Here is a 27,969-nt window from a genome sequence, read left to right as displayed (position 1 = left end):
TGTGGTCTCATGTGTAAAGTATGAAAATAAGATATTAAAGTTAATTTTTAATAAGTTACTGTTTTAAATATACATGTAATTGATAATAATTGTAAAACTCGTAATTGGCGTATTGTATCATAGATATAAGTAGAGTAAGTCAAACTGTAAGCTGTGTAGTTTTCAAAATAAATAAATAAATAAATAAAATGTGTGTTAAATTAATGTAACGAATAAAAATAAAGGAGAAAAACAATAAATCTCACAAGATTATTTTTTTGTAACTACAGGCCATACTTTTTTAAACCATGATGTAGGGTTAGTAAAGTCGGGCTTAGGGACTTGACTTTTCCTGGGATCTGATAACTTTTTTATAGTGAAAGCGGATCAGTGAGTCTTGGCCTCCAATTTTACAAGTGGTTTCTGATGGGATAACGCTTGCCTTATTGCATTTAGTGTTGATCGCTTTTCCACCCACACGAGTGATGCTTACTTTTGTTTTGAAGACAAAAATGGAAAGAAGCTAATGATAGAAGAAAAGAAAAGGAAAAGCAAACAGAGAATTATAAAAATTGATTGTTTGTTGATTATTTTGTAACTAAAAATATTTTTTTTTTAACTAGTGACTTCTTACTTTTTTATATGTAATATTACCTTATTCTGAATACAGCCTTACTTTTACAACTTCCTGACATTTCCTAACGAAACGGTTTACTGACAATTTCGTGACGTACAAATATTTTGAAAATGACCCATTATTAATTTATTTGTAGTGTATACTTTAAATATAAAAAAATACATTTAGTTATGTAGTGATTAAAAGGGTATTAAAGCGTTAGGTACCGACCTACCACATTTAATAATACCTAATAATATAATTGTACTGTCTATACAAGACCTACTACATTTTTGGACTTTGCTGACGTGATACGTGATACTCTTTATTTCCCAGAATCTGAATTTATAATATTATAGCGCCCTTGTAGTCCTTGTGAGTAGCCCTATATTATGACTCTAGCCTATAAGCAATAAGCTCAAAGAAAGCTTCGCATGTTTTGTACCTACCTAAGGAACTAATAGACAACAGGCCCATGTTGAAAAAGTTATGGGTCATTTGAACCACCAGGTGACCTATCTAGAACGATATAAGATCATAAAATAATAAGATTCAGCACTATGCCGTCACTTGTAATCTGTCCAACGTGTGTCCAACTGAGTGCTGCAGCTGGTGAGAATTAGAAAGTACAGGTAGAGTGAGTACATTTTGGTCACATATTTTTGCACGGCATTCTTACCACCGATAGATCCATTTAAAATAATAAGAAAACGCACAGTGCCGTACAAAAATGGTGCACCAGCTAGTCGGAATTACTATAAGGATATACTATAGGTACCTAACTACTTAGTACTTATAGATTCTTGGACCGTCCTCACACGTAGATTCGACATTGACTAAGAGAAAAAAAGAAATAAACATCTAAAATATGACGTTTTGTAAAGCTATATCAAAATATACATATAAAAACTACATTTTAACTCATTGGCAATGAACTTATGTCTCGTAATATAACGAGAAATCCACTTTTAACTAGTTGATAGCAGACCTTGCAGGCGGATACAAGTTGTAAATTGTAGTATTTTTAAGGCTTTAGTAAATTTTATTTAGTGCCATGAAGATAGTGATTATATTAATTGGAATTTTGCATAGCAGCTATGCCGTTATTTATAGGTTAAATCGTGAGTATTGGATTATAAAATCTAAAAAAGAAAAACTAGATTTAACACGAGAAACTTTGTTTTGTTAGTATATAAAATATAATTTAAAGGTTATAAATGGTTAGCAATTTATTCCTTGAGTATGATATTACTTCTTTTTTTATTATCTAAAGTTAAAACTGCCTGCATCAGAGGAGTTTACTCTATCATGCAGTGAATTCTAAAAGCAATCTCTTGTAAAATGAGTTATATGAAGAGTTCACTGAATCATTATTTTTCTAATCATCGTAATTGAGAGTAGAGTAGGTAGAGACCGTAGAGACTAAGTAGAGTACAAATTATTTTCCAAATACCTCTAAGCCAGTACGCTTAAGTATCTATGTATAATTAAATAGGTACGTAACTGTTTGTATACAGAGAACTATAATTTTATGTTTTATTACACAATAGCTACCATAACTGGTTACCTTGTAAGAGTCAAGGATAGTAATCAAGTGCTAATCGTAAGAGTATCATAAATTCATAATTTACTCGGTTATTCTTTTTAGATATTTATATTTATATATTATGTTTATATCAATAAATCGAAACAGATTTAGTGAGTATGTAGGAAATACTTTTAAAAGTTTACAGGATAAGAAAAGTTTTTGAGATTTGAAAACTACTGAAAACTTAACTTTTTTTAGTATTACCACAGACTAATAATAATATACATACTACGTATACAAGTATTACGTACATTTTTTTCTTCACCTAAATCGAACCCAGGTCCCCTCGGTTTTACGCTCACGCATCAACCAAGGAGGCGGTCGAAATAATAATACCTACCTTTACCACAAAAGTAAAAATGTAGATACACCTATTTAATTTAAAAAGTTTTAGCTTCACTCTTTAATTGTTACCGATAACTTAAACATATTATAACAAAAGAGACAGTCAATAATACATTTTTTTAAAACATCACATCAACTCAATCTCAACTAACCTTGTTCGCCACCAAAATTCAGCAAATTCTTGCAAATATTTAGATTTGACGCTTCGTCAAAAGGTTCAAGAAAATCCCAAAAGGTAGATACATAAGTGTTCGTGTAATAATAATACGAGAATATTTCTTTCAGTAACGGAATACAATCGTATGCCACCACAATTTCAACTAGATAATTATGATAAATGTTTAAATGAACCTAATGGTATTTATTGTGCTGTGGAATTCGCTCTAGTGTCTGATGCACCAAGTAACCTTTTAAATATGATTCAGGTGAGAATTTTGTATCAAGAAAAAACTAAAAAGTAACCAAAGACAGTTACAAAATAATTAAAAAAAGCAGTGTCTTTTACTTTACTATAGGGTCAATAATGGATCGAGCTCACAGACTAATAATAATATACTGATCGAGCTCTTAACACCGACGACTATTATTTTAACCGTCACTGACGAGTTCGTTTTCCACCATGAAGTTAAACATTAATTTAAAATATTTTGCCTTAATAGTAGTGAGTAGATATTCGTCTATCTGTATATTAATAGTTGTCATCTTTAATACTTAAAATTTTATCTTATTTGATATTTCAAACAGGTTTACAATTTTATTTTCATTGTGAAGCTATTAATGATATAACGTCTTCCAATTGTATTCAAATATCGAAATCAATGCAAAACATGTACAGGAAATATTCAAAACAGATGAAAAATTATTTATTTCTGAATTTATTATTATAAGATAGATTACATTACAGCTTTCAACTCATTCGAGTTGAAAGCTTGCAATTTAGGTAATTATAATATTTATATATATATAGGTAATTTTCTATCGGTGATAGTATATTTATAAAATTGTTATGTAGTACTAGAGAATCTTCCTATAAATGAAGTATCAACTTTACCTACGTTAATTAATTAAAATACGAAGAACCGAAACTAATTATTTATGGTCCATTGAAAAGTTACATTTGGGGACGCATTTTTTAGAGGACGCAATTTTATTTTTTTGATGTGTAGGGGAGGTCAGTGTGAAGCTATCACCAAGTTTGTGGGGTCGCCACCCTTGTCCCTCGGCCGCCATCTTGAAAATAGCGGTTGAAATGGTTTTTACGATATATCTCTTAAACTATTTATCTGATAATAAAACAATGTTAACATTATTCGTTGCAAATTAAATTCTCTACAACTTAGGTTCAGTAACTTTTTGTCGTAGAACTATAAACAAAAAAGTTATAAGTGAAAAAGTTCAGAAATTAGAGATGTTTATATTTTTCAATAAAACTTTTTTTTATAAGTTTACGAAGAAATTATATCAGACTATTTTTGTAGATTGTTTTTCGTAGAACAACTTTTATTTACAACATTTTTTCATTAAGTAAATAGCTAAGGTTTTACAGCCATCCGAAGTGAGTACTATTTTAAGTACTCTTTACTATACAGAATACGATATATTATGTGTGTACTAATAATAATTTGTCACCAGTAATTATTTTATTTTTGTTATAATAATATTTTTAATAATTAATTTTACAATATTATTAATAATTAATTATTGAATCTTTTCCCCACAACCCAGGAGGTAGAGTCTGGAAGTGCGTTTTTTTTACGTCGAAAAGCAGGGCTGAAATGTTCTGCAGTGTGCTTCCATTGTTGTGGAGTCTGGGAAAAGAGCCAATAGCCAATTTATTATGTATAGTTACTACTGAAAAATAGTACTCACTTCTGAGCGCTGTAAAACCTTAGCTATTGACGTAATGAAAAAATGTTGTATATAAAAGTTGTTCCTCGAAAAACAATCTACAAAAATAGTCTTATATCATTTCTTCGTAAAATGATAAAAAAAGTTTTATTGAAAAATATAAATAGCTCTAATTTCTGAACATTTTCGCTTATAACTTTTTTATTTATAGTTCTACGACAAAAAGTTACTGAGTCAAAGTTGTAGAGAATTTAATTTGCAACAAATAATGTTAAAATTGTTTTATTATCAGATAAATAGTTTAAGAGATATATCGTTAAAACCATTTCAACCGCTATTTTCAAGATGGCGGCCATGGGACAAGGGTGGCGACCCCACAAACTTGGTTTTAGCTTCACACTGACCCCCCCTACACATCAAAAAAATAAAATTGCGTCCTCTAAAAAACTCAAGGTCAGGCCTAAAAATTGTAACATTTCAATGGATCATTATTTAAATATTGTCATATATTGAATTGATTGATCTGTCATTGCGAAGGTTACAATGAATATTTCAATGAAATCACGACGTACATATTTATTTTGATTATTATACATAATAAATATTTATATAATGAATTTCAGGAATACTCAGAAAACAGTGATCGTCATTTCAACCATACAAAACCATATTACGGAATATGTTTAACGCAGTCATGTCGAAGTTATATAAAAGATAAAGCAGTGGGCACAAAGGAGAGCCTTGAGGGATGCCTCAACGAGTCATTATGGAACGAATACAAACTAAAGGCCAAAGTATTTGATAACTTTCAATGCACGAAATCCGACGAAGAAATGGTAATTGACGGTGGAGATATAGCAGTTGTTGTTGTGGTTTTATCGATAATAATGATCAACATAATAGCAAGCTTTTACGATTTTCTTTATGTTAGGCGTAATGAAAAACATGGTAATTCAATAATTGAATTATTAATATTATGCTTGGCTATAAATAAATGGGTTTGATCGTTTTGAAAAATCATTATAAAATAGAGTGGTTTACTTTCAGGTAATAAATATCTTATTAACTTTTCATTAGCAAGAAATTGCTCAAAAATAGTCAATATCCGCGACAGGCCAGACTCTCGGCAGAACCGACTTAGATGTTTGGATGCATTGAAGTAAGTTTTTATTTGTCTCTTTAAGCACAATTGTTTTTCTTATCATTTTATTGTTGCTTGGATAAATTGTTTATTTATGTTAATTGGTTATGACTTTACATGCGGGTTTATCAAAAAACTTAAACTAGATAAACACGGCTGCTTTGTTATTTATTGTTTAGCTTGCATCTATAATATAAGTTAGTAGTATATATTATAACTAGTTACATAATATTATACCCTAAAGATTGGTTGGTTGTGGTTCGTCAGGTCTTCTGTTTCATGTAGAGATGTAAATATTTAACTATCTCTGTTCATTTCATTATTTATTTGTAATCATATAAAGGATAATCTTAAATATGGTTACGAAACAAGCAAGTACATAATTTTATATGCAAAAAATTAATTACATAAATTAACGTAAATATGTATTTATTCAAATAAGAACAACGAATGCCATTTTTTTTACAAGGTCGAATAATAAATACTGGAAAAATTTACATTTATTTTTCATATTTAATTATATTCTGAAGATAATAATCAATGTCTCATTTGTGTTTTTTAATAAGTGCAGATTTAAGCATTAAACAAATAGTTGTTGTAATAATGTTAATTTCACAGAACATTAACAATATCTCTGGTTATTGTTGGACATTCAATATTACCATTGGTGATATTTTGTCAGAATGTACACTTTTTGGAATTGGTAAGTTAGAGTGGTGAGTTTCTTACTTACCTATATATTTATTTATCTATTGTTAATTAAATTCTGGGTCGATTCTGGGACAGTCCTTAACATTGACAGCCATCACGAAGATTGTTTCTTTGAAAAGCAAAAGTGCTTTTATTAATTACACCTTGACTGATTTTTTTTTTATCCTAATCCTAATAATAAATTAATGCGACAATAACTGTCTCTCTTCTTCACGCCTAAACCACCTAACTGATTCGGACGAAATTTGGTTTTGGTATGAATACCTATAGTTTGAAACGGACATGGGATAGGTGTTATACCAGAAATCCTACATGATCGGGAACTATGCGGGATTTCCCTTGATGATCAGCAGGCGGAAAGCTAGATAGTTAGAAAAAATGTCCGGTTGTTTTAATCTACCCCTTTTGGGTACCTATAAGACTATAACATATTTCCCTGTTACAGAGTCATGACAATGTGGCATATCAATTGCTATACAATGGTACGATTGTTGTTCAAATATTTTTCGTAATATCGGGACTATTGCTGGCATACAATCTGCAAATCGCGGCGGAGACCAAAACATTGAACTGGTTTGAAATACCGAAGAGAATTGGTTTGCGATGGTTAATTTCCTAATTTACTAAAGCTTAGTAAAGTTATACCTCTATTTAAGAAAGGCGATCAAGAAGACTGTAACAACTATAGACCTATCTCGATTTTACCAACATTAAGTAAGGTATTCGAAAAGTTAATATTAAACCAATTGACTAGTCACTTTGCTTCTAATAATTTGCTGCACACCAAACAGTTTGGTTTCACAAAGGGGCGCTCAACCACAGATGCTGGAGTTGCACTACTAACACATATATATAAGGCATGGGAAAACTCAAAAAATGCTTTGGGGATATTTTGTGACCTCTCCAAGGCATTTGACTGCGTTGAACATTGTACATTATTGCGTAAACTTAATCACTATGGGATTAAAGGACAAGCTCAGAACCTCATAGCCTCATACCTGCATGATAGGATACAAACTGTAGTTGTTAATGGAGAACGTTCTAGCGGTGCGTCAATTAACATTGGTGTTCCACAAGGATCTATTTTAGGACCCTTCTTGTTCTTGGTATATATCAATGATCTACCTTATTATTTACAGGATAGGTGTGAAATAGTTCTGTTTGCAGATGATACCTCATTAATATTCAATGTGGATAGGCATGACCCAAATGTTGACGAAGTGAACAGTACTCTTTTACACATATCCGACTGGTTTACTGCTAATAATTTATTATTAAATGCCAAAAAAACAACTTGTGTTGAATTTTTACTACCTAACGTTAAAAAGTTGAGCAGAAATATTACCTTGAACGGGGAGGTATTACACCCTACAGAATCGACTGTATTTCTTGGGTTAACATTGGACGAGAAACTACAGTGGGGAGCCCATGTCAACACCGCTGCAGGTAAGCTCAGTTCAGCAGCATATGCAGTCCGAAAGGTAAGGCATCTCACCGATGAAGATACAGCTAGATTGGTTTATTTCAGCTACTTTCATAGTATTATGTCCTATGGAATTCTACTATGGGGCAGGGCAGCAGATATAGAAACTATATTTATCTTACAGAAAAGAGCCATTCGCTCTATATATAATTTACGTGCTCGGGACTCACTAAGAGATCTCTTTAAGAATACTGGTATCCTTACTGTACCATCACAGTATATATTTAATAATATTTTGCATGTACACAAAAATGCCGACGTACACACAAGAGTAGGAGATAGACACTGTTATGGCACAAGGAACAGAAATAGAATTGAAATGCCATTTTTCCGATTAGCTAAAGTTAAAAATTCATTTATGGGTCAAGGTATACGCTTTTACAATAGAATTCCTCATAATATTAAAGAGTTTGGTAGTGCTAAATTTAAAACTTATGTAAAAAATATATTAGTTCAGAGAGCCTATTATAGCATTAAGGAATATATGGAAGATGAAAATCCATGGAGGGTTGTCGCGTAAGAACCACAGGACAGTTCTTTGGCATATTGTGATATATTATGTAGTTAGATTTAAGTTACAGATTATGTAATATTGACAATATGATTTTAAAAGAGCAACTATGGAGTTTCTTGCCGGTTCTTCTCCATAGATACTGCTTTCCGAATCGGTGGTAAATGTTAAAAATACTTATGTAATGACGATTCGAAAGTGCTACTAAAAGTAGTCTAATTGAATAAATAAATGTTTGAGTTTGAGTTTGAGTTTGAGTTTAAGGTATTTTTTTAACAATTATCGAGATAATATGAATATATTTTGTATTGAATTGATTTCAAATTGTTCTATCCACTAAAATACCTAAGTTTAAAGCATCCTAGGTTGCTTTAAACTGAATTTAATATTTTCTTGGCATGTATTCTTCATTGGTATGTATTGCGTGTTTATTTGTATTATTCTTTGTTTCTTCAAGATTGACTCCACCTTACGCAGTGGTTTTAGCATTTACCTCTACATGGCTTAGATACGCTGGATCGGGACCTTTTTGGAAGGTAATATTCATACTATGGACATTTTGACTATAGAGCAATTTTCTAGTACAGTTAAAATTTTCATTTTTAATTTTATCCCTATGATTGTAATTAAACCGATATAAGAATATTAATTTTAATTATATTAGATACTATTAGACTGTCATGGTATTACCACAAAACAATTTGAACACAGTCTAACTTTAAACCAGGGATATGTCTCTTTAATAGTTGTCTATGTGAAATACGACAGAACCAGATTAAAGAGAACCAGATAAACCCTGTCTAAAGTTTTTTATGGTAAGACAGCCTTTAAAATAAATTAATTTAAACGTTATGTTTATATAAATAATTAAATATATACTTACCCAATTTAAAAAGAACATACTTTAATAAATCCTAAGAAGCCTTCAATTTTTTTACTATCTGATGTTGAACTTGAACTGACAGGGGCAAACGAAGGGCAAACGTAAATTAAAAATTACTTACACAATGACTCTTTACAAAATATCTTGTAAATACTTTAAAATTTTACGTTTTATTTTCCGTATCACGTTTCTTAATTTTGTAATGTTTGAAAAACGTTCTTTTTTCTTTTTTAGAGAGTAGTAAACGACGCAGTGGACGATTGCCGCCAATCATGGTGGTCCCATCTTATTTACATAAACAATTATTATAATAATGGCCAGTGCATGCCTCACGCCTGGTTAGTACGTTAATCCATACTAATATTATAAATGTCTAACTCTGTCTGTCTGTCTGTTACTCAATCACGCCTAAACTACTGAACCATGAAATTTGGTGTGGAGATATTTTGATACCTGAGAAAGGACATAGGCTACTTATTATTGCGAAATATGTACCACGGGCGAGCCGAGGCGGACCGCTAGTAATTAATAATTATTTGAACACTTTTCTTGCTATTCGCAAGCATTTTTACATTTTCATACAACAAGCCTTCTCAATAGGTCAATTGGCATTTAGGTATTTTTCTTTTCGCCTATTTCGCCTTCCTCGCCTAGATTTTTCTGACAACAGTATATTATGTACGTTGTACAACACAACGAGCATATATCCCATATGCTCGCTGATTGTAGGTACATATCTTAAAGTATGTAGTATATCGTCGTATAGCATTACTTATTCCAGTTTGAGAAAGTGATGGCGCTAGACGACCGTTATTAAGCTCTAACTGTCTTCCACACTGGAATAAGTATAGCTCTAAGACGTTACGGAACCCCAAAAGGTTCAATTTTAACATCAAATATTGAGACAAAGAAGTAATTAAATGAAATCAAAATGCTTTCAGTTTTCAATCCTTTGGCGGTTTATTAAAAATTATAACTCTGAATAATTTAAGTACTTATTCATATTATTATAATATTATGTACCTATGCGTGAAAAAAAAGGACAATTGTATATTATGTTAAACTCAGGAGAAACTGAACTTCGATTGAACTTTTCTTTGAAACTAATTGCTATTGAACTATTCTAATAAATAAATAAATAAATAAATAAATAAATAAATATTAAATAAATATTATAGGACATTATTACACAAATCGACCTAGTCCCACAGTAAGCTCAATTAAGGCTTGTGTTGTGGGTACTAGGCGACGATAAATATAATATTTAATAAATACATATATAGATAATAACACCCAGACCCAAGAACAAATATTTGAGTTCATCACACAAATATTTGCCCTGACCGGGGATCGAACCCGGGACCGTCGGCTCAGTAGGCAGTTACTTTACTACTGCGCCAACCGCGTCGTCGACTAACTAATGTATTGTATCGGGAAGGCTCAGACTCCTGAAATACAGCAAGAGCTATATTAGTAGTTTAGGGTCTATAATTCGATGTAAGGAGCCTTGTCCAATAAATTATTTTTTATTTTTATTTAATTTCTTAACAGGACTGACTAAACTACTATCACGAAAAGAGATTTATAATACTGCGCATGTGATTTTCTGTTTTGCTATTTTTTATTTCGTTTAATTTATACAATATTTCAGGTACTTAGCAGCAGATTTGCAATTACATATACTCGGTTTGATCGTCTGTGTGTTATGTAAAGGACTTATAAGGAGAATGGTTCTGGCCATCTTGTTGGTGATTGGAGTTATAGCACCAGCTTTTCATACGTACTTCCAAGATCTGAATGGTACACTAGTACTAACGTTTGAGTAAGTTAACCAATGAAGAGTTGAAACAATAATTGTACCTATGTATCAAAATATGATTTAGAATCGAAAGCAATACTAATGAAACATCTGAGACGGACAAAGGAAAACAACTGATTTCAGTTGAACTATAGAGATAAATATACGTTTTTATTATTAACAAGGTGTCCGCCTCGGCTTCAACCTGGTAATAAATGAGACTGACCGGTTGGCTTGGTTGGTAATGGCCCTGCCTTCCAAGCTAGAGGTCGTGGTTTCGATTCCCAAATCCCACCCAGGACAAGTATTTGTGTGATGAACAGCCATCTGGTTTCCATAACACAAGCGAAAGCTTAGTATGGGGTCAGATCGAGCCGTGTGTGAAAACTGTCCTGAAATATTTATTTATTTATATTTTAAATTTTGTTTTGTTTTTCAATATTTTATCAGTTATTATCCTAATTCCACTAGAGATAAATCCAACAAACCAAAAATCATTAAAATCCGTTCAGCCTTTCTTAAGTTATAAGTAACGTAAACTCTAACTCCTAATATCGCTATGGAAAAATGAAGCATTTTTCAAATTAATTTTTACTTGATTCCAGAGCAGTGAGAACAATGTTTGTTACTGACCCAACATTTGTGCATGTATACAAGCCCGCGCACACAAACATATCAAGCTTTGTCATCGGCCTTGCCCTCGGATTAATTATATACCACTTACAAAATAGCAACTTTGATATTAAAAAGTATAGGGTAAGTTCTATTTAATAATTACGATTTTAGTCTTTAACTCTTTATGATAATGATCCAAAATTGATTCCAACCGTAAGGGCCTTCTCTTCATCTTCGCGAAAGATGGAAAGTTTGCAAATCGAACCAGTTTAAGTAGTTCAAGGGAATGTTAAAGCAAACAGACAAACAGCTCTACATATTAATTTTCATGATACAAACTTTCATTTCCTATTTTTACTTCCTGGGGGTAGAAATAAAAATATACATATATATATATACTAGCGGTCCGCCCCGGCTTCACCCGTCGTACATATTTCGCAATAAAAGGTAGCCTATGTTCTTTCTCAGGGTCTAAAGATTATCTGTGCCAAATTTCATCAAAATCGGTCCAGTAGTTTATGCGTGAAAACCATACATACATACATACATACATACACACATAATTACAAACCTTTCCTCTTTATAATATTAGTATAGAAGTATACATAGATAGTATCAGATAAAAAACCTTTCTTAGTGGATTCCTAAATCAAAGTGGCTCTTAGCTCGATCATTCTAGTAGTTTGAGCTGTGCAATTTAATCTATCAACTAATTTGTATTAGTCAGTCAGTCAACCTTTATACACGCGGCTTCGCCCGCTTTTTAGAAGAGAAGAAGAGTAGAGAGTAGTAAGAGTTTAAAGTGAAGAAGATTACAAAACCAACAGCGTATTGAGTTAAATATTAATTTTCAGAGATACCTCTTCCTGTACTACGCAACTATACCAGTGGCCTTTGCCGTCACTCTTGCAGGCATGGTCGCATACAGAGACGGGCCACGTCTCTCTATATACATACGAGTCTTGTATTCTGTACTGCTGAAGCCGTTGTTTGGGATGTGCTTCGCGGTACTGATACTTGGATGCGTGTTCAGATTTGAGAGTAAGTATTATTTCGGATCGATTTATTGTTTTATTTAACACGAAGATTTTGGCACAATATTGGTGTGATAACATCAGATCAATATGTAAGGATCTTTCTCTTTTTATAAAAGTGCAACAAGAGTGCAAGCATTATTTCAGACTTTTTAATTATTTGAACCTTCGTTCAAGTCACGTTAGTTTTACGTTTTCAATTAACTTACAAATATATGGGATGCAATTACTGATTTAGTAGACGTAGGGTAAATTAAAAATTAATACATACTATTTTCAGGTACTCTTCGCGGCTTCTTGGAGGCACGAATTTGGACGGTATTATGCAGAGTTTCCTATTGCGCTTACCTCTGTCACGAATGCTTTTTCAGAGCGATAGCTGGTTCCAGTCTCATGATACGGTCAAACATTATACATTTAGTAAGTAATATTTCTCTTATATATAATATTAATAGAGAAACTTTATAATATTGCGACAACTAGCTACTGTATTTAAATATGTATTTATACAATTATATTCATTGTTTCAGTTTGATATAACACTCGGAAATGTTTTCATCTCTTTTCTAATGGCAATCGTCCTGTACCTTTTCGTTGAGGCGCCATTCTTGGGAATCATAGACACGATTAGGGCGAGAGACACAAGTCATCGGAAAACAAGCAAGACCAGTTTAAAGGAGAAAAACGTAATGGAAGCAAACACTTTGATATAATATTAAGAAGATCAAACTGTATAAAGTAGTATAGTGAATGTAATATAAAAACAAAATGTCTTGAGGTGTGGATTTGTGGATTGCGATTGGAACGAAGTTCTTTTCGTTTTGAAATAGTATTAGTATAGGAGGTATAATTAAATAAATTAACAATATTAAGGAGTTAAATGATAAGTGAAGGAATGCTCATACACTTTTGCTATAAATATACACCATAGCAAATGTCGTGAGCATTTTTCGTGGCGCTTGCAGCCCCCTTAGTCAGCGTACCGCGACATAAGGAACTTCGTTCCAAAACAGAACTAAAAAATTAAAAATATGAGATCTGTTTTGTACAATCCATGATAGTCAAATGAGTGAAATAAAAATCATGGAAGTAATAATGTAATCTGATTGTACACTGTCAATGTATGCGATTCTATTGATGTGGCAATAATTTATGTTTATTGATTTTTAAAATTACCTATGTATGATGATGAATTATTTAATAAATTACGGCATAATAAGGTATGGAATATGTATGTTACTATGTCAAAGGAAACTGTTTTTGTGTGAATTTCTACTCTACTTCTTGTATTCTTTACTTCTAATCTGAAATACAAACGAAACTTACATTTTTTATTAACACGCTTATATTATTTGCTACATCTGGTATACAAGGTTGTAAATATAAATTGTAATATTATCTATATAGTCCAGGATCCTTCGCCAATTTTTTCTAGTGATTAATATCAAGCTAATTTTCCGTGAGTAGTTTATTTTGATGAGACGCCCAAAAATTTCCTGTAGGAAACTCTCGATTGTGGTAGCTAACAGAGGTAACAAGGATAAGGCTATAATTATATCATCACGCTAAGACCATCAGCAGCGGAGCAATGCGGGTGAAACTGCGCGGCACAGCTAGTTCAAAATAATTCTATATATACCATTGAGTTACCATGTACTACGAAAGTACATATTTACTCAACGTAATTAACCTACGTAATTACAAGCGACTATACGAACAAAATATGTAATCTTTAATTCAAATTCGAATTAAAAAAATACATTATGATGTAAGAAATGCGAAAGATTAGAAAAAGAAAACGCTAAAAAAACAAGTATGTACCTACAAATTACAATAAAATCGCTACACGACGGTTAACACCTTTTTTTTTTTTTTTTTTCAAATCTTTATTTAATGAGCTTAATCACAAAATGATTATGTCGCTCAGGTACACACATACACATACGTACACAGGTATATAAATTCAGTAATTTAATAATTATATATCTAGCTACAAATAATTTAATGAGACTGATCCGAGGCGCAACCCATATTATATAGTCTGATAATACGTTTTATTTCTTCCGAATGGGGGTTAGACAAAATAATGTTGATGTCCGCAAACGTTTTCAATATGTCGCTACAATTCGATAGACGGTAGGCTGCATTACGGGAACATTCCATCAATACATGCGTTATGTCCTCTGGAACACCGCATTGTTCACAATTCGGTGACAAAACCTTTTTCATCAGAAACGCAAACTTATTTGATGGGACATGCCCGGTACGCAGCCTCATAATCAAAACTATGTCCTTTCTACAAAGGCTGTGATGCTCAAACCATGGAATCCTCAGCGGCTGTGGCTGGACGGTTTTATACCATATGCCTTTTTCTTTTGAACGCGCATCAAAATATTCCTTCCATAGGGTGTATTCAGAAAGAAAGCTTGAAACTTATAAGCGCTTGTCGGCGCTTGTCATGTTCATATATATTTTCCTTTGTCTTGCTTGTCAGCGCAGGAAAATATATGAACATGACAAGCGCCGATAAGCGCTTATAAGTTTCAAGCTTTCTTTCTGAATACGCCCATAGGTTATAGCAGTAGTTTTTAATTAAACAAATGCAATTCGAGTAATAAGGTAACATATTATAGTCCACTCCATCTGAAATAGCCTGTTTAGCCAACATATCTACTCGCTCGTTATGTTCCAGTCCACAATGTGATGGAATCCACTGTAGTTTAATTGTTTTGGAATTACCAGTTAAATTTAAAATATGACTTAAAATCGTGTAAGCTATAGGGGTACCTGGTAGGCCCGAAGTACAGCGGATTAAATGCTGCAACGCGCTTTTGGAGTCACTAAATATCACAATATTATTTTGGACTAACGAAGTTGCGTAGGACAGAGCCTCACAAATTGATATTAGTTCTGCTTCCATTATACAACAGTAATTGTTATTAATTTTTAGTTTTAAATTTATATCGCATTGGATGTCGTAGAATGCAGAGCCGACCCCCTCCCCATCCTTGGAGCCGTCAGTGAATATTTTATAATAATTAAAATATTGCTTATTAATTAAATCCATACATGCTAAGTTTAAATCTAATGAGCTATAATTTCGTTTGGGACTAATTATACTAGGAATACTAACATAAACTATATTATCTAAATTGATATTAGTGACCCAGGTATCCATTGAAAACATCTCCAATTGCCGAGTATTATAAATATTAATGTTAGATAATTTTTCATACAGAATCACAAGTAATGGCTTCTTTTTATTACGCCAATAATTGTTATCTTTTAGTGTATATAATTCTTCTAATATATGAATAGTTACATTATTTGATCGAGCTTTGGCTTTTAGTAAAAATTTACCACCTAAATACGCCCTCCGTACATGCAATGGAGAGAGGCTAAGTTCACTCTCCATGGCATGTATTGGAGTAGTTCTTATAAAACCACCTATTACCCTCATTGCTTGATTTTGTATTTTATCTAATTTACTTGTATACTTCTGGTAGCTATTATCATATAAAAAACATCCATAGTCTAGTCTACTCCTTATTATAGCAATGTACAATCTTCTAAGCTGTCTGGGATGAACACCCCATGATGCCCCAGCCAGAATTTTGATAATATTTAAGTATCTAGATATTTTATAGACCAAGTTTTGAATATGTATATTCCACTTTAAAGACTGATCTAACCACATTCCCAAGTATTTAACAGAATTAACTACTTCGATTGTAGTATTATTTATATTAAGAGACATTTGTTGTCTATTGACACCTCTTTTGAAAATACAAAGCTTGGTTTTAGTTGGAGAAATATCTAAACCTAACTCACCTAGTATATTGTTTATTTTGTTTAAAGCTATTTGCAATTCCCTAGATACATACTCAACATTTTTTCCCGAAATATACAAAACATAGTCATCAGCATACTGAGAAATCATAACATTAGAAATCTGTTTGCTAACCTGGAGAGTTGCAATATTAAATAATAGAGGGGACAATGGGTCTCCCTGAGCCAAACCTCGTCCTGTACTTCGGGATAATGTAGTATTGCCGATCTTTATATTAATATTTCTCTCCTTCAAAAAAGTCCATAAATATTTACAAAGTTTAGAGCCAGCACCGAGCTGATCCAAAATTAAAAGAAGTGCTTTAATGTCAACGTTGTTATAAGCATTTTGAATGTCAATAAAACATCCACCTGTAAATAAATTTTTGGAAAATCCTAGCTGAATTCTACTCACTAGATTAGTGAGATTGTCAAGACAAGATTTAGTTTTTCGAAAGCCCGTTGTCTCCTCATGAAATAGATTTTTACCTTCAACTAACCATTCTAACCTATTCCTCAACATAGAATGTAAAATCTTACTAAAGCAGGACATAAGAGAAATTGGTCTTAGCGCTGAAACTGAAGAGGGATCGCGACCGACTTTAGGAATGGGAATAACATAAATTTCTCGCCATTGATAAGGAACGAAACTGAGTGTGAAAAATAAATTATATAACTCTAGTAAGATTATTAATGCATTTTCTGGTAGGTGTTTAATCATTGAATATGATATCTGATCGTCTCCGGGTGCAGTATCTTTATTTTTAATGCATCTTTTAAGTTCATTAAGTGAAAAGGATGATTCTATCTTTATATTCTTCGAGGAAAAAATTGGATTCTTTGAACATACAAAATCTGGTGACAAGTTATGCAGAAGATCATTGGCTAACCCTTCGTCTACATGAGACTTGGACATTTTATGGCCTTTCAACCACCTCATCTTACGCCATAGCTCATTTACAGAAGTAGTTTCGTCAAGTGAGGAACAAAACTTGGAAAATGCTTCATTTCTGGCCTGTCTAATTAATCTTTGGGCAATACTAATACGTTCCTTTAATTTATTCAAATTAGCAGGAATTGGATTTTTTCTAAATAAAGTAAGAGCCAGACGTCTTTCTGCAACTACCTTTGAGAGATTAGGACTCCAATAAGGCTTAGGAATAAAACGTTTTGTGGGGTCATGACTAATTTTATAAAAAGGAATATGAGCATCAGCGGCTCCATCAATAATGCTAAGAAATAGGTCATAACTTTTTTGCGGTTCATCTTCAACTATATGGAAATTTGAAATGTTATGTTCAATATATTTACGGTATTCTATCCAGTCTGCTTTTTTATAATTTCTTTTTTTAATATAACTCGGCGATGTATTCGTGTATGAAATATTAATTTTGACTATCAAGTGATCGCTACCTAGTGATTCATTCGTCACATTCCAATCTAAATGCATTATTATATCTGACGACACAATTGAAATATCCGGTGAAGATTCCTGTAACCTTCCGTTAACATATTTTATTCGCGTAGGTCGTCCATCATTAAGCGACACAAAATTACTTTCTATCAAAGAGTCAAAAATATTGTTACCCCTCGGATCTGTCTTACATGACCAACTTACATGGTGACCATTAAAATCACCCAGTATAATAGTTTTTTGACTACAAATAGAAAACAATTCATCCCAATCATGTTGAGAAGTTCGTATTGACGGAGAGCAATAAACGGAGATTATGTACTCGATATATTTACAATTGAAAATTTTGATAGCTACTACTTCAATGTTTGAGTTAGACAGTTGTACTGGCAGTAATTGGGCTCTGATAGAATTGTGAGTTATAATGGCTACACCTCCATACGAATCTTCTCGATCATGACGGAATATATTAAAACCACTTATCTTAAACATAATATCGTTATTCAGCCACGTTTCACACACAGCTGCTATGTGAATTTTTTCCGTACTTAATAACAGGTCAAGTTCTGTACGCTTAGCTCTTATACTTTGTGCATTCCATTGAATAATATTTATTTTGTTTATACCCATAATGAGCTAAACATATTTTTAAAAGGCAAACTACGTATATACTGTCCTACTACAGATGTCAACCACTCAATACATATTGTCACTCCTTGGATAATTTTGTTTTTCAAATCTACTTCCGAGTTAGTTACTAACGCATATAATTTTGTCAGTAATTGTCTATAATTTAACGTAGATCTGATTCTCTCTCTTCTCTCTTTTTTTTCCTTTCTGGATTGCTCTTCGTTTTCCGATTCACCGTCTTCATCATTATTTATTGCTTCTGAGTCTGAAGACACATCCCAATTAAATACTTCATCCTGGCTTAGTTTCTTTCTCTTACTCTTCTCTTTTTTACGAGTCTGTTCCACGGGTTGAGGTACGTTCCGTTGATGTAGATTGACACTGGATCGTTTGGGAGTGCGTGCCACGCTTGCGTAAGTAGTTGAGTTAGTATCCTGAGATTGTGTGGCCTCAGATATGGACGCAGCTATCTGATTGGGTAATGCCGATATTGGGGGCATCAATTGTTCATCATTTAGTGGAGCAGGTTCAGGAGGAACATATACTTGCAACGCCTTTCTGTAAGAACAGTTGAACTCGGCCATTATAGCCCTCAGTCGTTTCTCCTTCAAGAACACCCCGCACGATCTGTCCATAGATATATGGTTCCTCGTACAGTTGACACACCTAAAAGCAGTAGTTTCACAGTTCCCATGGTTCTTACCGCACTTGGGACACACTATTTTCTTATTTGGACAGGCACGTAGAACGTGCCCAAATCTCCAGCACTTAGAACATTGAGTAACTGGAAATACGTATGGATCCACATTTATTTTCATCCCATAGATGTATACATATGCTGGTAATGATGAACCCTTAAATCCCAAGCGGACCGATTCACTCTCTTCCCATCCATTACCAGTATTATTTCTTCGTTTTAATCGTTTGACTGAAATAATATCACTGCTGCTCGAGATAATGTCTAATATATCCTTCTCGCTCAAATCGGCTTCAACATTCTTAATTACACCATAAGATACTACAACCTCTAGCGGCTTTTGAAACCTCCAGCCAAGCTCCTGCAGAGACTTACAATTGATTAGTTCTTCCGCACTTTCAGACTTTTCAAACTGAATAAATATTTTATAAGGGTTAATATACTTAATGCGGCTCACACTACTGATGTTGTTCTCTTCTAACAATTTAGCAAATGAAAACTGCTTAGGCAGCTTTTCGGTACTATTTATGTACAGATCAACTTTTTGGGCTAACCTCTTTCCATTTCTACCTACGGTAACCCACATCTCCTCTTCATCAACTTCCCGAGCTCTTTTATTTGGCCGTGAACTAGCCTCTTCCACTTCATTTGAATTGTCCATATCGTTTTGCTGAATCATATTTTCTAATAAACAATTCTCGGAATTCTCCACATTTTGTTGAATTAAAATGTTAGTATGGTCTATATTCTCGACAATTATGTCTTCCTCCATAGTAAATAAGGTGCATTATCGAATGCATCCATTTGATAACGCACGAACCGTTCGAGCGGAACGAAACGTCTTATTCACCAGTTAAACAGTAAATACACTCGACAAACACGTTTGTTGCGAACCGTGGCTCTCAGCGAACTGGTTAACACCTTGTATTGGCCACGGACACCGGCGGCGCGACCGACGGCGCAACGGGCGGCGCGGCAATTCGCGCGGCGCGGTAAGCATGCCACGGGCAGTTGCGTTCGCCGCCGCGACCAGTGTAGACGAGGAGACGAGATGGCTTTATCAAAGTTAGCTCGACGTATTGTTTGGAGAGTAGCAGCTTTTTTGCTCAAGATTTAATGTTTGGAAGATATAGTGGAGTACACGAATTAAATAGAAATCGTGTTACAGACGGAGAATTCCACCAAAAATATGAAAAATATAGGCATGATGAAAAATTATGTTGCGGGTGGCTAGACTTCCAAATAGCTGGTCTAGCTAGAATTTCTGTAATAAAAGCTTCCGTCTCCATTTTCGCGAAAAAAAAAACAAACTATTTTAAATTAAGTTCGCTTCGGGAGTAGTCGCCGCGTCTGCCGCTCGACTCCGTGGCCTGCGCCGTAATAACTCATACATGCTCATACATTTGTTTCGATCGCTAGTCGTGCCGCGCGATTCGCTCGGGGAAATTCGCCGGTCGTCTCGCTGGTCGCCGCTGCGCGTGGCATGCCCAGTACATTTCCATACATTTGATTCATTCGCAAGACGCGCCGCCAGTCGCGCCGCGCGAATTTTCGCTATAGCGAATTGTCCGTGGCCAGCACGTAAGCCTAAAAGACGCAAGTTTGAAGCAACGATGTTTTTTCTATTCGTTCGGATTAAAAAAAATAAAATAAGATTAATTTATTGATGTTTTTGGAAACTTTGGTGGAAGTATTGTTTGTATGTGTGGGTGAGAATGTGTGTATTGTAGATTTGATTGCTTGTCTGTATGGATGGGATTTATTTTTGTGTAATAAACTTTAATGATTAATTTTAATTTTATTTACATTCCACGAAAATTTAGAATTTTATTAAAAATCAAAATTATATATGTATTTTATATTCGCTCGGATAGATTAAAATGTCTATCTGAGCGAAGCCATGGCATACAGCTAGTTTCATAAGAAAGTTTTATTTAGATATTAAAATTTATTACTTACCCTTTGGAATCTGATTCATCATGTAGTATATCATTATTATGTAGCTAATAAATTACATTTAATTCAATTATTCAATTATTTATTTCAATTAATAGTAATAGTCTAAGAAAATCAATGACAGCGTGCCATTTTTACTTATGCCACTATATGATGCTGAAAAGTTTGTATGGTTGTTTGTGTAAACGACCTAATCTCAAGAAAAAAATGGAATAATTATATATACAGTCCTTAGTACCTATAAATGCAAAAGCGAGAAATGAGAAAACAATTTTTTTTAGAGCAGACGATGATGTGTGTGTTTGCCAGTATACTGTATATAAAAAGGAAATATGTATAAAATAATTAGGATTTGATACTTAAAACTGAAATATAGGGTGTAAGGCAGTAAAATAGCAGTAGTACCTAATTTTTTTTAGAAAATATCATTCTTTTTACATCTAAGTAAGTATAAAAAAAGACGTGTGGCACTCGGGGACTGCCGCGGCTAAGCTATTGCATGCTATGCCTTCAAGCCACACCTCCGTGCCCGTCGGAGTGGGGAGCGTGAGGTTTTTTCGTTACGCAATTTCTGGATTCAGTCCCCGCGCTCAAGGCCCACGATAGAAGCTATGCAATAGCTTAAAAATGTCAACAATCACACAATAACTACAATAATTATTCACACAGACGTACAAGCGGGTAAAAAGCTAGTTAAATATATTCAAATATTACCATATTGTTTTCAGTAAAGTAAGGTAGAGGCATGTTTATATTTTCATTAATAATAACCGGATGGAATGGATCATTTAAATAAAACTGGAACCATAGTTTTCAAATTTATAATTAATTCAAGTGATAAATTTTAGTCCAGGATCCGACGGTTTATTTTGATGTGATTTGAGACTTCTATAGGCGCGTTCACAGAACAGTATATGTTTTTACTGTTCTGTGGGCGCGTTGAATCTTTGAATTTTGCCAAAGAAGTTTCTTAATATTATATTTATCAAGTCTACTGTCCCGAGAAACTGTGAAAAATAATATATTAAATATCCTAAAATCTTCATATCTTTACTACTTCTGTTAGATACCACAATTGAGAGTTTTTTTTATTGACGATAAGGAAGAGCTTGACCACAATCCCGCCTGATGTTAAGCTGAGATGTGGTCTAAGATTGTACGCGCTTCCCTAGAAGGTACCTGTTCACTCTACGCTTGAAGACCCCCATATTGTACTCGTCGGGGAACTCAGACAGATTAAGGAAGCATGTTCCAGTCCCTTGCGGTTCGGATAAAGAATGTGGAATCGAACCGCTTAGTCTGGGTACATGGAACGTCTACCATATGGCGATGCATAGAATCTGTGCGCCTCGAGGATCGATGGAAGAAAGGGGATGGCAGAACAAGATCGTGCAGTTCCGCAGCGCACTCACCAAAGTGTATCCGATAGAAGACCGATAAGCTTGCCACTCTACGGCGGTGACCGACCGAGTTTTCTGCAGAAAATAGTTATTAAGCTACTCACGGAAAATTAGCTTGATAATAAATAGAAATCAAGTTAAAAAATGTACCATTGATCCTTGACTATACCCCTTTCTCAATAAAAATATATTTTCTTTATGCATCAATTTAGAAACTAGCGTAACGTTCAACAATACTTAATTATTTATAAAATTCATTTCAAATTCCATTTAGTCACCCCACACCTATTCGTAATTATTTAGATTTAATCAAGGTATATAAATGGTAACTGCAATTATTTTTTTCCTAGTCGCGTTGTTGTGTTCGGGAGTGCTTCACATTTTTTTTGTATTAGGAGTATAGATCCGTATAAGTGTAGGTAAGATATAAGTAGCCAGTTTCACAACTGCTGGATATGTTATGTTCAGATTGTCTATACTTAATTTAAAATAGTCTACTACCACCTACTACTGACTTTATCAGCACGTGTGAAAGCTGCCCTTTGTATTGCATTTTCCACGACGTCGCTGCATCGATTGGATATAATATGAATAATAAAAATTGAATTTAATTTTGTCTAATAGTTTTAGTACTTAACAAATATTTGTATTTTTTTTTAATCTTCGATTTTAATCAATTGTTCAAAACATAATTGAAAATAGGATATTAAAAGTGGTATTCGCGATTTTCACCGAAACGGTAAGTTTATCTTAAAATAACTTTCACGGAATAAATAAATAGATATTTTCTAACATAATATAATAATTATAACGATGCCAAAAATTATTATAATCATTATAATCAAGTGGCGACGCAAGCGATTGACGTTTGATGGCATCCGTTTTTGCGTGTCGACGGCAGGCCTCGACATATTGACTGCTGCCGCCGACGCTTCGACGACTGCCTTCAATATGTGGCGACGGCTGAAGTAGCCTCTGCCGTTCACAAATTGCCGTTCGTCTGTTAGAACTCTTATGGACAATTTCATCAATTATCAGTTGGATTTTGTACTTTCGAATGACTAATTTGGCCTTCGAGTTTGCCAAGCGTTTTGTCTTTCATTATCTAGCCTGGAAGAGATCACTCTTTAGTGATAAGGCCGCCCTCTGTGCTAGTTTAGCTATAAGTTTTAGTTTTAAGTAATTTGTATAACTAGCATAGATGAGGGTAATGTTAGGAGGTGGGAGTGACATAAAAAAATAAAAAGTAAAAAAAGGTTTTTCGTGATTTTCACCGAAACGGTGAGTTTATCATTAAGTTACTTGGGCCTAAATTGTAGATTATAAAATTTATGATAAAAGGTAATTTTTAATTAAAAATACATTTTTCCCATTTCTAAGCAAGTTTTCAAAAGTCGTCGTCATGTTATGCAAAACGACCTTTTTGACCTTTGATCTCGCATTTGTTTTCCTAGTATCGGAATGACGGAAAATTTTCAGCTGGTTGGGAAATTATATATTTTGTATGTCTGGCTGGACTTTAGTTGTATAGAAAACAAATAGATGACACCGCGTTTTGCTATTTGTCTAGGCCTGCTGTAAAGTACCTATAGATTCGTTCCCATATACGACAGAGCCTCAATTAGGAGCGTATTTTTAATGGTCCAGATGTTCATCTCATTTTACATTGTAAAAGTTAGTATGGTTGTTAGGTTTTCTAAGATTTTCTTATTGTTTGGCCAACTTCCTAAATTTCTTTCTTCCGTTTGAGCCAAAAATCCAAAAGTGCACACATCGAACGCTCACCTTATGAGTTATGCACCCTTATGTTTCGAATAATCAATTGACTTTCATTAATTATAAAGAAAGGCATATTTCGTTTGAAGTTACAAAAAATGAACAGAACTGTTTACGATACTGAAATTCAATAGGCTTGCTAAGGGCTATACCTAATATAAATTTAATAAAAAAACAATCGAAGTATTAGCTGTGGTAATAGGTTGAGTTTTTCGTAACAATTCCAATCATTACATCATCTTTTCTTTTAATTACAATAGGTAGATGTATTTTCATTCCAATAAAAAAATAATGTCATAAAACACAATATAAAGAAACATGTAAATTAATGACCTAAAGATTATCCATACTATATCCATACTAATAATATTATAAATGCGAAAGTAACTCTGTCTGTCTGTCTGTTACTCAATCACGCCTAAACTACTGAACCAATTTTCATGAAATTTGGTATGGAGATATTTTGATACCCGAGAAAGGACATAGGCTACTTTTTATCCCGGGAAAATGACGCAATCCCGGAAATCCTACGGGTTTTTCTTTGACTGCGCGGGCGAAGCCGCGGGAGGAAAGCTAGTAAATTATAAAAGATAACATAACTTCGATAATAATCAAATATTCAATATGTGTTTTACATAATTATGTTAAATAATGTAACACTTCAAACGTTTGTTATTAATAATTAGGTGCATAATCAAACTAAATACACAAACACAGTGCCGTCTTTAGGATCAACGAGGCTATGGGCCAAGGTACTGGCTGGGGCCTATGTAAGGGATGGAAAATCCTTAAATTTTAACTTTATCATTTTTCAGTTTACAATAACGCAATAGGCTAAATCGTAACCCCGCCTCTTAACACCCCACATATGAGAGTTCAATAAATAAATTTTTTGAATCTAAAAAACTAATACCCTAAAATCTTGTTTCTATTTTACCAAGTGTGTGATTTGATATTTTTCTTATTATGTTATAAAATTTGTTGTTGTATATCGAAAATTTTCAGAATTGTGGGGCCCCTGCCTACCTCGGGGCCTCGGGCCAGGGCCCTGCGGGCCCTGCCTTAAAGACGGCACTGCACAAACACAATCTTTAAACGTGAATATAATATGAATACATTGATTTTCGTTAAGCTAATTAATTAACATATTAAATAGTAGGTATGTTCGAATAAACGTAAGTGAATCACTCAAATTTTATGAGGAAATATTGGTCCTAATAAGTATGCATCTTTTCCTTTATCAAAGGTGCGAGAGATAGGTTATAATAAATTGGTTTAGAATTCCAAAAATTTTTCGCAAAACTTTTTTTTATCAAATGACCAAAATAGACTTTATTCACCACTGAGCGACTCTTTTTGCTAAGGAGCAAATGAGGGGGTCCTTTAGTCAGGGTATAAATAAGACTAGGGAGGGATTTTATGACTTAAAGCCGTATTCATTCCAGTGAGAGACAGTGATGGCGCTACACGACGAATATTGTATTCCAATTTCAATTCCAAGCAGTAATTTATTTACGTTCTGAATGACGCATTAAATTTATTTACATACAAATCTAAACAAATAAATTAATGAATATTTGAACACAACGATGACTGACTATTACCTACCAGTTACCACAGTATTATAATATACATATAGGTAATATGCTATTACTGCAAAAACGACACACATGACAAAGCACAATTTATTGTCAATTTGCAATTTCAATTTGTATAAAACATTTTTATGCGTGTTTATCAACAAAATAAATCTCTAATTAGTTTTCAGGATGTGTCCTTGGAATTGTCCAATGAACTGGAGCTTCTAGGCCTAAAGCTCTCCTCTAACCTCAACTTCAAAACCTTCATTGAGTCCAAGGTGCAAGTTGCCGCCAAGAAGCTGGGAATTCTCTCCAAGGTGGCGCAATTCTTCACACCGGAACAGCTCCTAAACCTTTATAAAGCTCAAGTTCGGTCGGGTGTGGAGTATTGTTCTCACCTTTGGGCTGGTGCAGCAAAATACCAACTTAGCGCCTTGGACTCGATTGAAAAACGAGCGATAAGGCTTATCGGGAATGAGGCCCTCACGACCTCGAAATTGCACAGCTTGGAACATCGTCGAAAAGTGGCTAGTTTGGCAGTCTTCTACAGGATCTATCATGGTGAATGTGCTGAAGAACTGCACAACCTGATACCTGCTTCTCCTTTTCACCACCGGTCGAGTCGACGCGGTGCTGGTCTCCACCCCTATGTCATCGACATTCCACCTATACGCACTAAGCGTTACGCTTCTTCCTTTCTCGTGCGTACCAGTAGGGAATGGAACAATCTTCCGGCCTGCGTGTTTCCTGATAATTACAATCTGGACTTATTCAAAAGAAAAGTGAATAGGCATCTATTAGGTCAGCATGCTCCATCCTAGACCATGCTTATCGCTTTCCATCAGGCGAAGCGATGGTCAAATGCTTGCCTAATCTCTAATAAAAAAAAAAAATAAAAAAAAAAAATCTCTAATTAATTTAAAATATAATTCACATACTATGTTCACATACGCGGTAGACAATAGGCGATACCTACTTTCAGCAAAAATGTAAATGTTGTGTGTATATAATAATTATATAATTATAGTAATTATTACTTTCTTCAATTTGAAGACATATACATATTAAAAAATTTGAAAGCAAAGCAGTTCATTTATTACGATAATTACTGTTAAACACATTTATTATTAACTTAATATGGTATACAGAAATACCTTCCAGGAAATTTGAATGTAACTAGTGCAAAAGAATAGGCTATTTCTACAAGAAAGAAACATTCTCTCCGTCTTCAGTAGCATTGAGAGACTCACGTATACATTATTTGTTTAGACCTTATCATGGCGCCAAAACCGCAAGAATTTCCACAAAAAGTGGAGGAGGCTAAAGGCCGAGCGGCGGGCGACAGGATCGTCATTTCTGGCATGTCTGGTCTATATCCTGAGTCACACAATATTAAGGAACTTTCTGATATCCTTTACAATAAGGTATGGTTATCATTTGGTATCTAAAAATTGTCTTTCATTGATCTTACATCTGGAATTCGGATTTATTTGAATATTAAAATACTTTTATAGAAAATATTCGACGACAACGAAGATCTATAAATTGATGTTGACTTCGTTTCGTATATAATTAACAATTTACTTAACATTTTTAGCAAATAATCACTAGAACGAACGAAGTTAGATAACATAACAAGAAAGAAAATTCATACACCAACAAATTGACCAAGATTATATTTTATCTTGACATTCCTACTCAAAATATCCTCCATAGGTGAACCCAGTGACAGCTGAAAACCTCCGGTGGCAGTACAACCACCCCGAAGTATCCGATTTCACAGGAAAGGTTCCCGACTTGGAGCTGTTCGACGCTCAGTTCTTCAAGGTGCACTATCGCTTGGCAATGTCTATGGACTCCATGTCTAGGAAGGTTCTGGAACAATCTTATCAGGCTATATATGATGCAGGTATATTGTTTCAATTTTTTTATTAATAACTCAGGCCCCGGAATCACAGACACAATAGAAATTCTATTGTGTCGTGGATCGATCGCGCCGTTCGGGGCTCAATAGGTTAAAATATGTTATGCCTCTATGTATGCCTCATAGTTACTAAATTATGCATTCGTTGTTATTTACTAGATATTAGCTTTGACTATGATTTGGTATAGCTTTTCAAAACTTCATTGATTTCA

General features: G+C 33.8%; 4 protein-coding genes across 4 annotated transcripts in view; 3 read left to right on the top strand and 1 right to left on the bottom strand.

Annotated features, from left to right (window-relative positions):
• The first annotated feature begins 1,577 nt into the window (after window positions 1–1,577).
• LOC149899265 (nose resistant to fluoxetine protein 6-like) lies at window positions 1,578–13,927 on the top strand. Its single transcript, XM_090114298.1, has 13 exons — window positions 1,578–1,716; window positions 2,814–2,953; window positions 5,000–5,324; window positions 5,424–5,535; window positions 6,136–6,220; window positions 6,674–6,837; window positions 8,677–8,758; window positions 9,340–9,443; window positions 10,757–10,927; window positions 11,509–11,659; window positions 12,373–12,559; window positions 12,833–12,972; window positions 13,083–13,927. Exons 1-13 carry the CDS (start codon window positions 1,650–1,652, stop codon window positions 13,263–13,265), a joined length of 1,911 nt encoding a protein of 636 aa, XP_089970424.1. The 5' UTR covers window positions 1,578–1,649; the 3' UTR covers window positions 13,266–13,927.
• Window positions 13,928–18,414: 4,487 nt separating this feature from the next.
• Window positions 18,415–19,893, bottom strand: LOC149899264 (uncharacterized). Its single transcript, XM_090114631.1, has one exon. It carries the CDS (start codon window positions 19,891–19,893, stop codon window positions 18,415–18,417), a length of 1,479 nt encoding a protein of 492 aa, XP_089970757.1.
• A 6,086-nt stretch (window positions 19,894–25,979) lies between these two features.
• Window positions 25,980–26,654, top strand: LOC149899263 (uncharacterized). The gene has a single exon (XM_090114630.1). The coding sequence runs from the start codon at window positions 25,980–25,982 to the stop codon at window positions 26,652–26,654; it is 675 nt and encodes a 224-aa protein (XP_089970756.1).
• Window positions 26,655–27,102: 448 nt separating this feature from the next.
• LOC149899262 (fatty acid synthase-like) overlaps window positions 27,103–27,969 on the top strand; it is a 30,279-nt gene continuing 29,412 nt past the window's right edge. The window contains exons 1-2 of the mRNA XM_090114093.1: window positions 27,103–27,257; window positions 27,550–27,742. Of these exons, the coding sequence (XP_089970219.1) occupies window positions 27,111–27,257; window positions 27,550–27,742 (340 nt within the window). The 5' untranslated portion in view covers window positions 27,103–27,110. The remainder of the gene's footprint in view (window positions 27,258–27,549; window positions 27,743–27,969) is intronic.

Source organism: Colias eurytheme, chromosome 21 (assembly GCF_061535395.1).
Source record: "Colias eurytheme isolate Ceu_HAF_F1 chromosome 21, ilColEury1 Martin Lab GWU primary, whole genome shotgun sequence".
Classification (NCBI taxonomy): domain Eukaryota; kingdom Metazoa; phylum Arthropoda; class Insecta; order Lepidoptera; family Pieridae; genus Colias; species Colias eurytheme.
This window is presented reverse-complemented; position numbering and strand designations above follow the sequence as displayed.

Bases quoted from the DNA above. Each gene is read 5' to 3' on its own strand.
- LOC149899265 (XM_090114298.1), top strand. From the start codon at position 1,650: ATGAAGATAGTGATTATATTAATTGGAATTTTGCATAGCAGCTATGCC. The intron at 5,325-5,423 runs GTAATTCAATAA...GTTTACTTTCAG, and splicing joins TAGGCGTAATGAAAAACATG to GTAATAAATATCTTATTAAC. The intron at 12,560-12,832 runs GTAAGTATTATT...TACTATTTTCAG, and splicing joins ATGCGTGTTCAGATTTGAGA to GTACTCTTCGCGGCTTCTTG.
- LOC149899264 (XM_090114631.1), bottom strand. From the start codon at position 19,893: ATGGAGGAAGACATAATTGTCGAGAATATAGACCATACTAACATTTTA.
- LOC149899263 (XM_090114630.1), top strand. From the start codon at position 25,980: ATGCGTGTTTATCAACAAAATAAATCTCTAATTAGTTTTCAGGATGTG.